Here is a 15,723-nt window from a genome sequence, read left to right as displayed (position 1 = left end):
CTCACTGTCACTTACTCTGTCTCATGATCACTGGCTCCCACCCACTTCCACTTTCTCCTTCTCCTTCTCTTTATTCTTCTCCCACTGACACTGTCTTCTTCACTCTTTCCATAACACTGTTCTGGCACTGTCAATTATGTTCCACTGCCACTGTGTACCTCTCTTTCTCTCACAATGTCACAGTTTGCTTCGCCGTTTCTATACCAAAACCACTGTCTGCTATCATCTGTCTCTTTTCCAATGTCACTGCCTCATTCCCTCTCAGCATAAAAAAAATGGGAATGTGTTCGCATTCCAAAATTTTGGGGAGCACTTTTAAAGGTGTTAAGAAAGATAGAATGAGGCAGCTGGTGCCCCACTTCTCAGTTCTGTCTTTTTAAACAGCAGCATATTCACCTTTCTTGTGCTCCAAGAGCAGCATTTTTCCACTAGTTCCTTCATATGCAAAGAAATTTATTGGTCAGTAAAATTTTGATACTACACTTATGTGAAACTGAAACAACACAAAACTAATTCTACAACTCAGACTGGCTTTAACATACACAAAAATTTTGCTTGTACTTCAGTACTACAACATAAGGTTTCCCGAATGCTTCTGACAGTAATGGAGACACTTGGCAGCTTATTTCCCCATGCTACATCCCTTTATAAATTATGTTTAACCCAAACCAAATTTTACATGTACAAGCAGGGTAACTCTGAATCTCACTATCTTGGAAATGGATAAAGATACCAAGAAAATTTTCATGGTTGTTTGAGATCGGGATCATAGGAATTTATCTTAAAAATTACAGCCATTTGCTGTGTATAGCTATCTTAGAATCCACAGCTCCATTTTTTGTACCCAAAAACCATTTTTAGGGTGTTTCACAATAATAGATAAGGGTTTTTGAAGAAGGGAAGACAGTACTTCTAGATAAGTGCCTAGAAAATGTACTGTTAAAATGTGAGCAATGTGCTGCAGTCAGTTATTTAGACATTCACTGCTGACAGCAGAAAAATGCTTTTTTCAGGTTTTCTTAAGAACTGCCCATGAACTAGATGGCACCTCCATAAGTCCCTGAAGGCTCACTGTAGGCAATATCTAATGGCAAAAGAACCAACCAATTTTCTCCATTTGTCTAATCTAGAGGAAGCGTAATATTCAAAAACTAACTCTGTACTTTATTGTAGTTACATCTCCCAAGCACTACAAAAAAAACACTTGACCCTGCCTTTCTATCACCAACAGGAACCTGAAGTTTGAGCCCCAGAAAAAGTGTGTTTTTAAACACTGTGTTTTAGAACATATTCATACCAATAATGAACGGTAATTCAGTACGTAAAGGGAGATGAAAATTATGGGCAACTGAAATGCAGTTGTAAGGGAAGGAACACAGGAAAAGTGTTATGGAAAAATATGGTCTAGTAAGCAGGATCGAGACAAGAAGAAAACCGAGTTCTGTAATAAATTTCAGATGTTAACAATGAATACACTGTTCAAGAATCACAAGATGAGCTATGCTTGGAAAAGACCAGGAAACATGGGAAGATTCCCAGCTGGATTACATCATTGTGCATCATTGTCAGACAGAAATTCTGAAACCAGATATTGGTTTGTAAGGCATACTCAGGAGCACATACAGGAAGTGTGATACTTAAGTACTGAGGAATGATGAGATGCATTTAAAGTTCACTGAGGATGTGGGTACTGTGATATGGAATACCACAATAGGCAATTCTGTTGAAGAGGAGTGGTCATTTCAAGAAAGGGCAATCACAGATGTTCGACAGTAAAGACATAAACAAAAGAATGTTAACTCTGGGGAAAAAACCTTGGGTCACAGAAGAAACTGGAATGTTATTTTTCAGTCTGCAGCAGTCCTGGCAGATGAAAACTATGTGCCAGACTGAGACTCTGTACTTGCAAACAAGTGCTCTACCGATGAGCTACACAAGAACAACTCATGAACCGACCACACACCTCTATTTCTGCCAATACCTCGTCTCCCACACTCCACAATTCACAGAAATTTTCCCATCGTGGTCGGGTGGCTCTGTCAGTAGAACACTTGCTCTTGAAACACAAAGTTCCTAAGTTCGATTCTCGGTCCAGCACATAGAAATACTTCAATTTATCGACAAAAGGAGGAAGTACAAAAATGTTCAAGGAAAGTCAGGAATACAAATAGATGTGTGCCACTTCAAAATGAAACAAATAGGAAGTGCACAGTAGCTGAGTGAAATGGCTGCACAAAAAATGTGAAGAAATCAGAAATAATCTTCAGTGAAATTAAGATCAAGGGCAGCAACATTACGAACACAATGGAAATTCCATTCTTAAAAGCGAAGGGATGAGCAGATAGGTAGGAAGAGCACTGTGAAGGCCTCTATTAAAGAAGGTGGTGTGGGCTGCCTTGTCTGTTGACTTGATAGAAGAAACTGGAGTCAATGGGAAGACATCACAAGACATCCAATACTAGTCAGAATTTAAGACAAGAATAATATACAGAAGAATGGAAAAGACAACTGAGGCTCTGTTAGATGGCTATCAGTTTGGCTTTAGGAAAGGTAAAAGCACTGAAGAGGCAGTTCAGATGTTGCAGTTGATAATGCAAGCAAGAATAAAAGAAAATCAAGGTATGCTCATAAGATTTGTCGATCTAGAAAAAGTGTTGGACAATGTGAAATGGTGCAAGACATTGTAATTCTGGTAAAAATAGTAATCTACAGGGAAAGACTGGTGACACACAATATGTGCAAGAAACAAGAGGAAACAATTAGAGTGGGAGACAATGAATTAAGTACTAAGATCAAAACGGAGTAAACCAGGGATGCAGTCTTTTGACCTTTCTGCTCAATCTATACATTGAAGAAGCAATGATATAGAGGTCTGTTGAATGGAATGAACAGTCTAATGGATACAGAATATGGATAGAGTGTATACCTAATAATGACAAAAGTAATGAGAAATAGCAAAAGTGAGAAATTTAACATCAGAATTGGGGATCACAGAGTAGAGATGAAGTTAAGGAATTCTGCTACCTTGGTAGAAAATAACCCATGACAAACGAAGCAAGGATGATAGAAGAAGCAGTCTAGTACAGGCAGAGTTCCTGGCCATGAGAAGTCTAATGGTGTCAAACAAAGGCCTTAAATTGATGAAATTTATGAGAATGTGTGTCTGGAACACAGCATTGTACAACAGTGAATCAATGACAGTGGGAAAACAGGAATGTCAAAAATCGGATGAACTAAGAAGGTAATGAGTGAGGAAGTTCTTCGTAAAACCAGTGAAGAAAGGAACATATAGAAAACACTGACATGAAGACGGGGCAGGATGATAGGATGCAGCAAGGCATCAGGAAATAGCATCCACGGTACTAGAGAGAACTGCACAGGGTAAAAACCGTAGAGGAAGATGAGAGATTGGTGTGCATCCAGAAAATAACTGTGGTTGTACGTCACAAGTGCTACTATCAGATGAAGAGCTTGGCACAGGAGAAGAATTAGTAGCGGGCCGCATCAAAACTGGCCATAAGACTGATGACGTAAAAAAAATTATAAAAAAAAAAAAACCACAGCCACTATGCTCGCTAAATGAACAAAATGATTTCAGACTAAACAAGTATTTTTATGGCTTTCAAAACATACTGGTGTATCAGTATGGCTTGCCCTGCAGGTCAAACTAAAGTTGACACTGACCTGTTCTCCAGCAAGTGTACATCAGCTGGTAGCTGTGGCGTTAATGTCAAGAATTCCAAAGTTAATGGTCCCAAGTAAAACATTACAGCCACAAGATAGTGACAATACCAATATTTTAACATCCTTACTATGTCTTGAAATAGTAAAGTTATTATTGATTTATAATCCCTATTTTACTGAAAGAAAAGGAAATGTTGCAATGTGGCCCTCGCATGCTTTTACAATGAAGAGGGGAAAAATTCTTTACCCTCTCTCTTATATAATATGTCATATTTTAAATTAGTTCCGTTGTCACTAGTCCATATTATACTACTTTCCTGGATTAATTTATGTCAATTGACTATGCCTAACACTCTTTTTTTCAGATTTATGGCAGGCTGCCTCCCTAAACAGTTAGCACTGAGCTACGATCCAGTTGCACAAGGGGATTTGACAAGATACTGATATTCCTTTTACTTTCGTATGTTTCATTTTATTTTATTATGGGATGAAGTGAAATGCATACAGGTGTACAATTAAAAAAAAAAAGATTGAATAGTAACCATGATCCCAGACTTGTATAATGATTTTCTATCATTTATTAATAAAATACACCAAAGTTTGGTTTCTTGGGTTGCTTCCATGTATCTTCCCAGGAATCATTAATTTCTAATGTAAGGACATAGATTCTCCACCCCCCCCCCCTCCCCCACCAATCATCATCAATTCACACTGTAGAAATGGTCTTAATGTTTACATCTTTTATAAAGCTGAATCAGTGATATTAATAAGATATGCCATAACCAAAAACCTAAAAATTTGCAGGACATACATGGAACTTACCACAATCCTGATGGGAGACAGTAATTCATCGAATTACTGATTTAATCTTTTTTGAGCTTGATTATTTGAAAACCTATTCTCTTTTTTGTATTATTAAATCCAACAAGCTCCAATGAAAAAAACAAGAAGCTAGATAAATATTTGTCCAAATTTCCACTATTTCCAAAATATAATCGAAGTCCAAGTTCAATGTATTCAAGATAAACTGAAGTCTCCCAGGGAGACATTATTCCTATACAAACTGCCTACAAAAAACTGAAATGGGACTGTGCAATGTTGCCAAACAACTAATCATCAAACAAACAAACCATGTCTGAATTAGAAAATGTATTGGTGATGTTACTTCTCACTAAATGACTACTTTTTGACAATGATAATATTCTAGGAGCAACTACATTAGGAACTTCACATACCTTTACAGCTAGAGAATTGATTTTATCAACTGCCAGTTGTACAGCTTTACGAAAAGCTTTTATTATAATTCGTGGATGTACACCTTCTTCTACGAATGGTTTAATCTGTTTCAAAAATTCACCAGCCAGCAAAACCACACTTGTTGTTCCATCACCAACCTGCAAAATATGAATCACTATAAAGGCAAAATTAAAACCAAGAACTATTCACTGTAACAGACAAATAACCAAAAAGTGAAAAGCGATACTCTGTTTCTAATTCTTCAGAATGCACAGATATGTATAGTTAAAATTGTTTATGTGCTGCAACCCAGCTGGTTCAACCACAATACTGTGACAATTTAACATTTGCTATTTTCTCTCTCTCTCTCTCTCTCTCTCTCTCTCTCTCTCTCTCTCTCTCTCTGTGTGTGTGTGTGTGGTTCATGGTGTGGGTTCCTGTACTCATGTCCTAGTTCATGAACCACAAGCAACATATGAGTGGCCAAGTAAGTGGTCCCGACAGTCGGGATACCAGTTACTTTGGAATAAGGCTGGGCATCTCTGACACATTCTGAGTCGTGGTCACCTTTGTACTCATATGGCAAAGACTACCAAATCCACCGGTTAGTCCCTCAGCCGTTAGGGGTAAAACTCAATGGGACTCGGGGCAAGTAAGGCTAGCAACCTGCTTCCCTGGTACTTTAAATATGATGCTGGCAACAATTAGAGCAAAATGCCTCGGACCTTTGGAGGTGACGGAGTCCCACCTCTAACTGACAAACCAGGGACTCCTAAGATACGACTTGGCAAAAAAATGGTAATGAGATGGGGAGCTATTAATATCAATGGGGGATACTCTGGGAAGAAGGTAGAGCTGGCAGAGACTGCAAGTAAGATGGGGCTGGACGTTTTAGATGTTAGTGACATTCGGGTAAGGGGTGAGAAAGAAGAGGAAGTGGGAGAATACAAGGTCTACCTGTCAGGAGTCAAAGCAGGAAGAGCACAATGGGGTGTAGGGCTTTACATCAGGAAAGAAATGGAACCCAGCGTAGTTGCAATAAGGTATGTAAACGAATGACTGATGTGGACAGATTTGACAGTGTCTAGCAAGAAAATTAGGATTGTGTCAGTACATTCGCATTGTGAAGGGACAGATCAAGATAAGATGGATAGTTTTTATGAGGCACTCAGTGATGTCATTGTTAGAGTAAAGGACAAGGACAGTGTTCTGCTCATGGGTGATTTTAATGCCAGGATTGGAAATCGAACAGAAGGGTATGAAAAGGTTATGGGTAAATTTGGGGAGGATATGGAGGCCAACAGGAACAGGAAACAACTCTTGGATTTCTGTGCCAGTATGGGCTTAGTAATCACAAACTCCTGTTTTAAACATAAGAACATTCACCGGTATACTTGGGAAGGCAGGGGAATCAGATCTGTCAATGACTATATAATAACACATCAGGAATTCTGGAAGGCTGTGAGGGACACACGTGTATTCAGGGGATTCTTTGATGACACTGATCATTATTTAATCTGCAGTGAAATTGGGATTGTGAGGCCGAAAGTGCAGGAGGATAAGAGTGGAGAAACTTCAGGATAAGGAAATCAGGCACGAGTACATAACAGCGATCTCAGAAAGGTACCAGTTAGTTGAATGTAGTCAATTACAGTCATTGGAAAAGGAATGGACAAGGTACAGGGACACAGTACTAGAAGTGGCTAAAGAATGTCTTGGAACAGTAGTTTGTAAAAGTAGGATGAAGCAAACAGCTTTATGGAATGACACAGTCAAGGCAGCCTGTAAAATGAAAAAGAAGGCGTATCAAAAATGGCTACATACTAGAACTCAGGTAGACAGAGAAAGTTATGTTGAAGAAAGAAACAAAGCCAAACAGATAATTGCAGCATCCAAGAAGAAATCTTGGGAAGACTTTGGAAACAGGTTGGAGACTATGGGTCAAGCTGCTAGAAAACCATTCTGGAGTGTAATTAGCAGTCTTCGAAAGGGAGGTAAGAATGAAATGACAAGTATTTTGGACAGGTCAGGAAATACTGCTGGTGAATCCTGTGGATGCCTTGGGCAGATGGAGGGAATCTTTTGAAGAGTTGCTCAATGTAGGTGAAAACGCGATCAGCAATGTTTCAGATTTCGAGGTAGAATGGGATAGGAATGATGATGAAAATAGGATTACATTTGAGGAAGTGGAGAAAATGGTCAATAGATTGCAGTGCAATAAAGCGGCTGGGGTGGATGAAATTAAGTCGGAACTCGTCAAATACAACGGAATGTCAGGTCTTAAATGGCTACACAGGATAATTGAAATGGTCTGGGAGTCGGGACAAGTTCCATCAGACTGGAGAAAAGCAGTAATCACACCAATCTTTAAACATGGAAACAGAAAAGATTGTAACAACTACAGAGGTATCTCTTTAATCAGAGTTGTGGGTAAAATCTTCTCCGGTATTGTTCAAAGGAAAGTGCGACTATTAGTTGAGGACCAATTGGATGAAAATCAGTGTGGGTTTAGGCCTCTTAGAGGTTGTCAGGACCAGATCATTAGCTTACGGCAAACAACGGAGAAGTGTTATGAGTGGAACAGGGAATTGTATCTATGCTTTATAGATCTAGAAAAGGCATATGACCGGGTTCCTAGGAGGAAGTTATTCTCTGTTCTACGAGATTATGGAATAGGAGGCAAACTTTTGCAAGCAATTAAAGGTCTTTACATGGATAGTCGGGCAGCAGTTAAGAGTTGACGGTAAATTGAGTTCATGGTTCAGAGTAGTTTCAGAGGTAACACAAGGATGCAACCTGTCTCCACTGTTGTTCATATTATTTATGGATCATACGTTGAAAACAATAGACTGGCTGGGTGAGATTAAGATATGTGAACACAAAATAAGCAGTCTTGCATATGCGACTGACTTAGTTGTGATGGCAGATTCGATTGAAAGTTTGCAAAGTAATATTTCAGAGCTAGATCAGAAATGTAAGGACTATGGTATGAAGATTAGCATCTCCAAAACGAAAGTAATGTCAGTGGGAAAGAAATATAAACGGATTGAGTGCCAAATAGGAGGAACAAAATTAGAACAGGTGGACAGTTTCAAGTACTTAGGATGCATATTCTCACAGGATGGCAATATAGTGAAAGAACTGGAAGCGAGGTGTAGCAAAGCTAATGCAGTGAGCGCTCAGCTACGATCTACTCTCTTCTGCAAGGAGGAAGTCAGTACCAAGACTAAGTTATCTGTGCACCGTTCAATCTTTCGACCAACTTTGTTGTATGGGAGCGAAAGCTGAGTGGATTCAGGTTACCTTATCAACAAGGTTGAGGTTACGGATATGAAAGTAGCTAGGATGATTGCAGGTACTAGTAGATGGGAACAATGGCAGGAGGGTGTCCACAATGAGGAAATCAAAGAAAAACTGGGAATGAACTCTATAGATGTAGCAGTCAGGGCGAACAGGCTTAGATGGTGGGGTCATGTTACATGCATGGGAGAAGCAAGGTTACCCAAGAGACTCATGGGTTCAGCAGTAGAGGGTAGGAGGAGTCAGGGCAGACCAAGGAGAAGGTACCTGGATTCAGTTAAGAATGATTTTGAAGTAATAGGTTTAACATCAAAAGAGGCACCAATGTTAGCACTGAATAGGGGATCATGGAGGAATTTTATAAGGGGGGCTATGCTCCAAGACTGAACGCTGAAAGGCATAGAAAGTCTTAAATGATGATGATGATGATGATGATGATTCTCTCATCTCTCGTCTCTGCCGTCCGCACATTTGGTAAATTTATTCGCTTGGTGCCAGATTACTTGGCTTGTCGCTGGCCGCTTGTCACCTATCAGTTGATGACAAGCTTCAAACATACTGACTTTTGCGTGCTGTAATTTTCTGGAAATCCTCTATTTTGCTGTATCGTTCAAAAAACTCGAATTTTCTTTTCAAGTAACTTCTCTACAAGTTCTACACTGTTACAATAATTATCCATGCAGAGGTGATGCCACTTGCCATCAGAAGGTGTCACTAGTTCCATCACTGGTTTTGCTAAAGGCTGTCCAGCGCCAGAATATATTTGAATGAGGAAATGTATCACGTAATCAAATCACACAGCATCCGAATGAGTATGTCGTGTTTCGTAATTTTCGACGGATTATAAACTTTAAATTTTAATCGGCCACGCCATGGCATCATTTCCTCATCAATTGAGATGTTTTTACTGGGATTTTGGAAAAATAATCAATTACGAATTGCACTTTGGCATTATCCGGTTTACATTTTCTAAGTTCAAGCTCCGTAATGTCGACAAATTAGCCTTTTTTAAATCCAGTTTCCTTCTATTGCAATTTTGACTGTAGAACTTGTTGGTTTCATTGCTAATATATTCAAATAGATCGTTCCCAATATATAATTCTACGATATCCTCCACACACTGTGTATCTTTGGAAAATAAGTTTGGACCCGGGGATCCTTCAAATTTATTACTGTCCTTGGTAAATCAAAGTCTGACCACTGTGCACTGCCTTCTTCATCTGATTCAGCCGAATCAGTTGGCAACCTTAGCGTTCACTGTATTATTCTTGGACTTCTACCTATGATTCCGCTTCACTTTCATTTTTTTTATAAACAATGTTTTCTTCCCAATTGGTCAAGTCATTCGGAACATCAGACAAGACGTCCGCACGTTCATGATGAAAGGGCACAAGTACTTATAAAAACAAAAAACTTGTTGACATGTGTAACTTATTGTTACCTAAATTAAACACCAACAGAATGCAAAAGATACTAAAGTGCTCTCGCCGGCCGCTGCGTGACCTATGCTTATGATGCCACTGTGGTGTTGCCGGCCGTTGACCACTATTATCACACACGACACAACTGTGGTGTCGTCAGACGGCATAGTGTTAACATGCTAATAATGTCTTCACTGAAGTTTTCTTTTCTTGTCCAGTGGATAAACTGATGGATTCTCAGAACAGTTTTAATAAAGGAGACACTTACTAAGCAGAATTGCAGTTAATGCATATTTACTGTGTAAACACTTTCACAGTGATCAGATTGTTCGTGATAAATTAAATTATCCCCACAAAATGGGTTAACAATAAACAAAGACAAACTAATTTAAGTTAGATACTCCGATGGCAGCTGTATGCAGTTATGTCTCAGCAGTAACTAATTATTACAGAACAGAATTGTAAGGTGTTTAAAACTAAAAAATTTCATTACAACTCATTCACCTTGCTACAAGCAAAGAATGGTCACACCAAGAGGCACAGACAGAACCAGGAAATAACGGTTCCGTTGCAAGTGGATCAGGTGTCAATACATATATATCAGAGAACCTACACAGCACTTAAGAGCTTATTAAGCGAATATAAGAATAACAATACATGCAGTCATTACAAATGGAGCATTACATAACAGCCTCACAATAGCTCCCTTTAAATACTCAAGCTCTGCTCTCAAGGAGTTGATCATTGGGATCGATGGCATTCACAGGAACAGCACTCTATTCCATGGTTATGATACTGTAGCGAAACAATGTCCTGGGTATTCCAGAACAATCTACAAACCAGCCAAAGATGTCTTTGCCTGATGAACTTCATACTGTTTGCCACCTACCACTGCAGATGGAGAAGCTGGCTGTCTTCTGACAACACCACAATGCAGAGTGCTGACTGCACCAAACTTCAGTGCGGAAACTGGCAGCAGGGCCTTATGGAGTCCACCTTCCAGTACAACACTTAGGCACCTCAGGGTGCTGAAAGTTACCTGGCTGATAGGCCAGAGATTGACTCACTACACGACTTCTGACAACAACACATCATAGATAGGTCATCAAGGGCCAACACAGAATTCGGAGTAGGATCGAGCGCACTCCAGCAGCTCGTATGACACCATTCGTACTGGAGCATTCCGTGGTGTGAGTACACTCACTCTTCGCCTGGGCCTGCAGACAGGGATCTGACTCTGCAGCCATCACCAGGCATATAGCACACAGCTGAATGAAGCATTGGCTACAAAGCCAGAATACAAAAAGATGACTGTAAACATGGTTAATAAATAACTGAACTTTGACAATGTTTTACTAGTGTCACAGATGTTTCACAGGTACCTAACTGCTATCCAGACTTCACGCAGAGGAGTCTCTGGTTGGTCCCTCTATATGACTTTCCAGAACTTTGACTGACTGACTGACTGACTGACACTGTCCGTTGCACCTGTTTATAAAATGTTATAGAAAGATATTTTTATAAAATACACTGCCTGAGACAATAAGTCAAGAATCAAATTTACAAAGAACTTGGCAATTTGAGCCCTCTTATCAGTATGATGTTGCATCTGCTCTGACCTGAATGCATACAATGACTGGCATGGAAAGGGTGTCATAAATCTATTGTATCTTAACCTGAGTCAAGCTGGCTCAGAACTATTGTAACTGCTCCTCAATATCCTAGATACAGACAGTGGAACAGACTTGACACCTGACCTGGTAGCACACATTTTTTTATCAGAGACAGATCTGGGGACCTTTCTGGCCACAGGAGTAACTCATCACACATACAATTCATAGAGATGTTTAACTGTGTACGAGTAATGTCTTGTTAAAAAATGACACACAATACCGTCTCATGAGAGGTGACGCATGAGGACACAGGATGTCTGTGGTGTACTACTGTGCCTTTAGAGTTTCCTCAATCACTATCAGCCATGACCCGAACTCATACCTGATAGCAGCCCACCCAATAGCACCATGAGTAATGCCACTGTGGAATACTAAAATTAATTGGGACTTCTCTGCATTTAGTTTAAGTCTTAGGTTTTGCTCACCTCTGAACTACGGACACAATTATAGTCAGATTATAAACTTATCAGATAAGTCAACTTTTAAGACTATAAACCATTTGTATCTTGCTTTAAGTGCTGTACCTACACTGCAATAAAAAAGTGACCAGCAGTTAAGCATGAGAGGACAATATTAAGAGGTCACATTAGTTTGTGCAAACAAAATAACTACAGCAACGGCAGGGCATTTGTTGCTGGATCCATTTATCACATATCTGCTAATGTCTAGTATAGGATTTGTTTAGCAGCATGGTAATAATGTTATCACTTTTCTACCAAATTTGTAGCTAGCTCAAGACAGTTTGTCAGCTAAAACAAACATGCCACCCAGAAAAGTAATACAAACAATGAAAATCAATCAAAATTGTTATGTTACCAGCAGTGTCACCTGTAATTGCTTTTGGCAACTGGCACATGAGGTAGCATAGTAGTAGGACTATGGTGAGCAGATCAGAAGGCGGGTCGACGGAAGCGTCCGATCCCACGCGTCTGCTTTGACCCGTGACGTAAGGGTGTTGTCGTGTGTGACGCCATGACGGTGCGAAGTTTGGTTTGAGTGTGGCTGTCTCCAGTTCTGTTTTATCTTATTTTATTTACTTTTCTGATCTGTTCGTTCTATCTCGAGAGATTTTTTTTTAAATTTAAAAACACTTATTACTTATTTTAATTATCTGTTTCCTCCAATTTCTGTTTTAGTTTATTATATTTATCTTTCTGATCTGTTCGTTCTATCCCGTGAGATTTTTTTTAAAAAAGACAAATAACACTAATCAGCCACTGAAGCATCTTTATCTTCTATGGGTTGCAGGGGTTACGACCCCTGGGGAGGTGGGTGGGTATTCATGCATGGCTGTCTTCACTTACACGTTGTAGCTACGCAAGGCGTCTATATTTGTTTATATTTAGTTTGCCCCCCACCCAAAACACCCCATTTCCCGCACTTGTCCCATTAGTGTCATTAGGCTTCTTGTGGAAAGTGTGTGTGTGTGTGTGTGTGTGTGTGTGTGTGTGTGTGTGTGTGTGTGTGTGTTTGTTTTCGCCATATTTGTGACGTCATGGGTCAAAGCAGACGGGCGGGATCGGACGCTTCCGTATTTCCCAGAAGGCATTAGCAAGTTCATTCTCTGACTGTTGCTATGGTGCAAGAGATGTCCTGTAAACAACTAGTAATCAATCACTCTTATTCTGATCTAGGTAGATAGATTTCACAAGGACCAATTGCTTCGGACTGGGATAAAAAGAAAGAAAAATAATCCTGAAGTCTGGCAAGCCATTGCTCCAGTTCTAATATGTCTACGATCTTGCAACTTGCCATCCTGATAATTTTATGTGCAGAGGACAGAAATAACAGAAACAAAGATCAAACAACAATGGCCAAGTCATAATCTCTCTTCAAAACTGCTGAAAAATTTGGTCCCAATGGATTTTCCCCATATTTTAACAACAAATTGGAAGTGGGTGAAAGGCACTTTGAATGATAATTTGTCACTGCATTTTTTCTTTACATGTCAGAAAATTAGTGAATTATAAACACTCCTCCAAATGTAGGCCTCTTTCCTCTTATCAGCCTTTAAAGTTACAAAAATTCCAAATGTACTCAATTTTCTCAATTTCTGACAACTTATCTTAAAATCGATACCTCCAATTATGTAACTGAATATCAACCGAGAGAGAGAGAGAGAGAGAGAGAGAGAGAGAGAGAGAGAGAGAGAGAGAGAGAGCATTTAAGTGTGTTTCATTGCTGGGTAGAGTTCCAAAATCATGCTGCAAATGAAGCTGGAACTTGGCAGTAGTTCATTTGCTCCCTTGGATACTTTCAGTACACCTATCAACAGTTGGTCTTACTGGGACCTCTTAAGCACTTGACATCGCAGGAGACAACGTTTTGCTTAGCTACAGTATTTAACCACATATACGTTTGAAGCACGCCACCAGAAAAAAATTCTGAATACAAATGGGCTAGTCTAAGTGTTAGTACTGTGTATAATACCAAAGGTCTAAATTCAACTATCAAACCAGAAATTAGTTTAAATCAAAGATAGCTGAATGAAATTACACGACATCAAAACACCGGGGAATTTCGCGAAACCAACATTAACAGTCTATGGCATTAAATGAGAAGGGACAATGGCATCTCTTGCTATGAAACCAGTTACAGTGAACACACAGCGTGCTGCTTACCTCGGCGTCCTGTGACTTCGCTATGTCAACAAGTGTCTTTGCTGCGGGATGAACAACATCCAGTAATTTCATAATGGTAGCACCGTCATTTGAGATGGTGGATTTTCCGTTTTTGTCTACTATTAACTTATCCATTCCCCTTGGGCCAAGTGTTGTTCTGACTGCATCCACAACGGCCTGGCAAGCATTTATATTCGAGATCAGTTGGGGCTTGCCCTGGCTGTTCTCAGTTCCCTCCTTAAGGAGAATTATTTGCGGTTGCTACATTTGAAAAGAGAAACAGATATAACGTTACTGCTCGATAACAGTGCAATTTACACTGAATGCAAACCTTATGTGATATTGTGTTATAATCAAAGATGTGTTACACTAACAAAATTAAGATAAATTTTATTTTAACGGCATAAACAATCAAGCATGATTGCAATAAAGGCAAGACATTTAAAATTTTCACGTAAGCCATCTTTCACGTATTTATCGCATCCAATAGCTTCAGTTAATGACCACTAATACAGTAAACAACCAACCATTTTTTTAAAAGTGGTATGACAATTTAAATAACTTTAAACTTTTTCCCAACACGCCTTGCTCACCACTACTGCTATCGCTTTGCTTATGTCTTTTGTTAATTTCTGGAACTGAGTCTCAAAACGCATGACATCGGTGAAGATGACACATTCGTTCATTTCCCAGTCACAAACAACCACTGCACAAATATCAGCGTACAAGATTTTCTGTGCAAGCAACTGACAGCATAAGCAGCGAAAATTTGCGCAGATATGATATGTGCGCTAGCAGCCGATTCATTTTTAGTTAGGTTGTTAGTTTCTTGTTCCATAGATCAAATAAAAGATAAAAGTTATGATGTGGAACGAGTCAACAGAAGAACATAGAGCACCTATATACCGTAAACCGGTTATACTTTTTACCGCCGTGGTTACTTTGACTACTCGTGCACCAACAGTTACACAGTCCTCTGATGCTTCTCAGCTGGGGGTTGAGCGTGTACTGTTTGGTGGTACAGTTCCATCAGTCACCCCGTTTACATGGTGCTCCCAAAACCGGATTTCGTAAAGCGATTTCCCTGTACCGCTTATGGTTAGTCATGTAAACAATACAAAATCGACTCTGGAAATACGATTCTAGTTGCCGGTTTTCCAATTCCGCAACCGATTTTCACTCCCATGTAAACGCCAACTGGTTTGGAAACGTGATTGGGCTGTCAGGTTTTGTTTTTAAATATTTTCGGCTAATATGGATGTAGTGGCTTCTTGTATAGTGAAGAATAATAGAAATATTAGACTGAAGCTGTTTACACTTCGCCATATTTTACTGGGCTTGCAAATCCGCTTCAGACCTTAACATGTAAATGCATATTTCAGAAGATGTGTCGCATGTAAACTTAGTGTGTGTGTGCTAGATGGAGCCATGGAGTGCCGATTGTCATGTGCCTCAGTTAGCGAACCTGGTACGACTCGTAATTGTGGGATTTTTTTTTCATTATTGTAATTTCATTCCCCTGCCCCATAAGGGTAAGAGAGGGCTGACAGTGGCACAATCCACCACACTTCAGCTGAGTGGCATTACAAAAAATAAAAAGAGGAGATTTATGCATAAAAAAGGGCGGAAAAAGGCGATACAGTAAATGGAGATAATGTAAGTTAAAATATACTCTGACACGGGGATGTTCATAGGGGGACAGTTAAAAATTGGTGATTTGTGGGGCACTTAAAATACACTGGAGTCACACATACGAGGCCTGTTCAGAAAGTAAGCTCCGATTGATTG

The 15,723-nt window shown here is 39.6% G+C and overlaps 1 protein-coding gene across 1 annotated transcript in view; it reads right to left on the bottom strand.

Moving 5' to 3' along the window:
• LOC126259620 (T-complex protein 1 subunit eta) overlaps positions 1 to 14,592 on the bottom strand; it is an 84,942-nt gene extending 70,350 nt beyond the window's left edge. Inside the window, exons 1-3 of the mRNA XM_049956534.1 lie at positions 14,463 to 14,592; positions 13,936 to 14,196; positions 4,920 to 5,078 (exon numbers count right to left, since the gene is read on the bottom strand). Coding sequence (XP_049812491.1) covers positions 4,920 to 5,078; positions 13,936 to 14,196; positions 14,463 to 14,465 — 423 coding nt within the window. The 5' untranslated portion in view covers positions 14,466 to 14,592. The remainder of the gene's footprint in view (positions 1 to 4,919; positions 5,079 to 13,935; positions 14,197 to 14,462) is intronic.
• Positions 14,593 to 15,723: the final 1,131 nt, after the last annotated feature.

The sequence above is a fragment of the Schistocerca nitens genome, chromosome 5 (assembly GCF_023898315.1).
Source record: "Schistocerca nitens isolate TAMUIC-IGC-003100 chromosome 5, iqSchNite1.1, whole genome shotgun sequence".
Lineage (NCBI taxonomy): Eukaryota > Metazoa > Arthropoda > Insecta > Orthoptera > Acrididae > Schistocerca > Schistocerca nitens.
Note: the sequence above shows the minus strand (reverse complement) of the source record. Positions and strands in the feature narration are given on the sequence as shown.